The 482-nt window shown below is 38.4% G+C and overlaps 1 protein-coding gene across 1 annotated transcript in view; it reads left to right on the top strand.

The window, feature by feature from the left end:
• Positions 1 to 482, top strand: part of LOC119591281 (microtubule-associated proteins 1A/1B light chain 3A-like) — a gene marked incomplete in the record, with an annotated part of 6,853 nt that overhangs the window by 4,613 nt on the left and 1,758 nt on the right. The window contains 1 exon segment of the mRNA XM_037940000.1: positions 310 to 472. Within this exon segment, the coding sequence (XP_037795928.1) occupies positions 310 to 472 (163 nt within the window).

Raw genomic sequence — 482 nt, forward strand, 5'->3', positions numbered from 1 at the left:
TCAGAGATTATCTAAACAAAGAAAGAACGTAGATTTTTTTCCATCGATTGTAAGCTGCAGAGATTTTCATGTAAATTTTAAACACTTAGTTTTTAGAATTGTTTTTTGCTAAAATATTACATAGAATATATAAAACTACTAGGATTTCAATTTACAGTGCATTTGACATCATTATTCACATTCTACAGATTGATTGCACATACTGCATAATTTCTGTACGCATTGTTTTAGTTTTGTATCGTGTATCAGTGCGATTAAGAGCTAAAAAACTCAACACGTAATCTTTTAATTGCTTTGACTCCCCACCAGCCCAGAGACAGCGAGATGTGGAGCAGATACGAGAGCAGCACCCCAACAAGGTTCCTGTGATTATTGAGCGGTATCCTGGGGAGAGGCACCTTCCTCTCCTTGACAAGACCAAGTTCCTTGTGCCAGATCATGTGACAATGGGGGAGCTTGTCAAGATCCTAAGGCGAGTGTCC

The sequence above is a fragment of the Penaeus monodon genome, chromosome 28, assembly GCF_015228065.2.
Source record: "Penaeus monodon isolate SGIC_2016 chromosome 28, NSTDA_Pmon_1, whole genome shotgun sequence".
In the NCBI taxonomy this organism is placed as follows: domain Eukaryota; kingdom Metazoa; phylum Arthropoda; class Malacostraca; order Decapoda; family Penaeidae; genus Penaeus; species Penaeus monodon.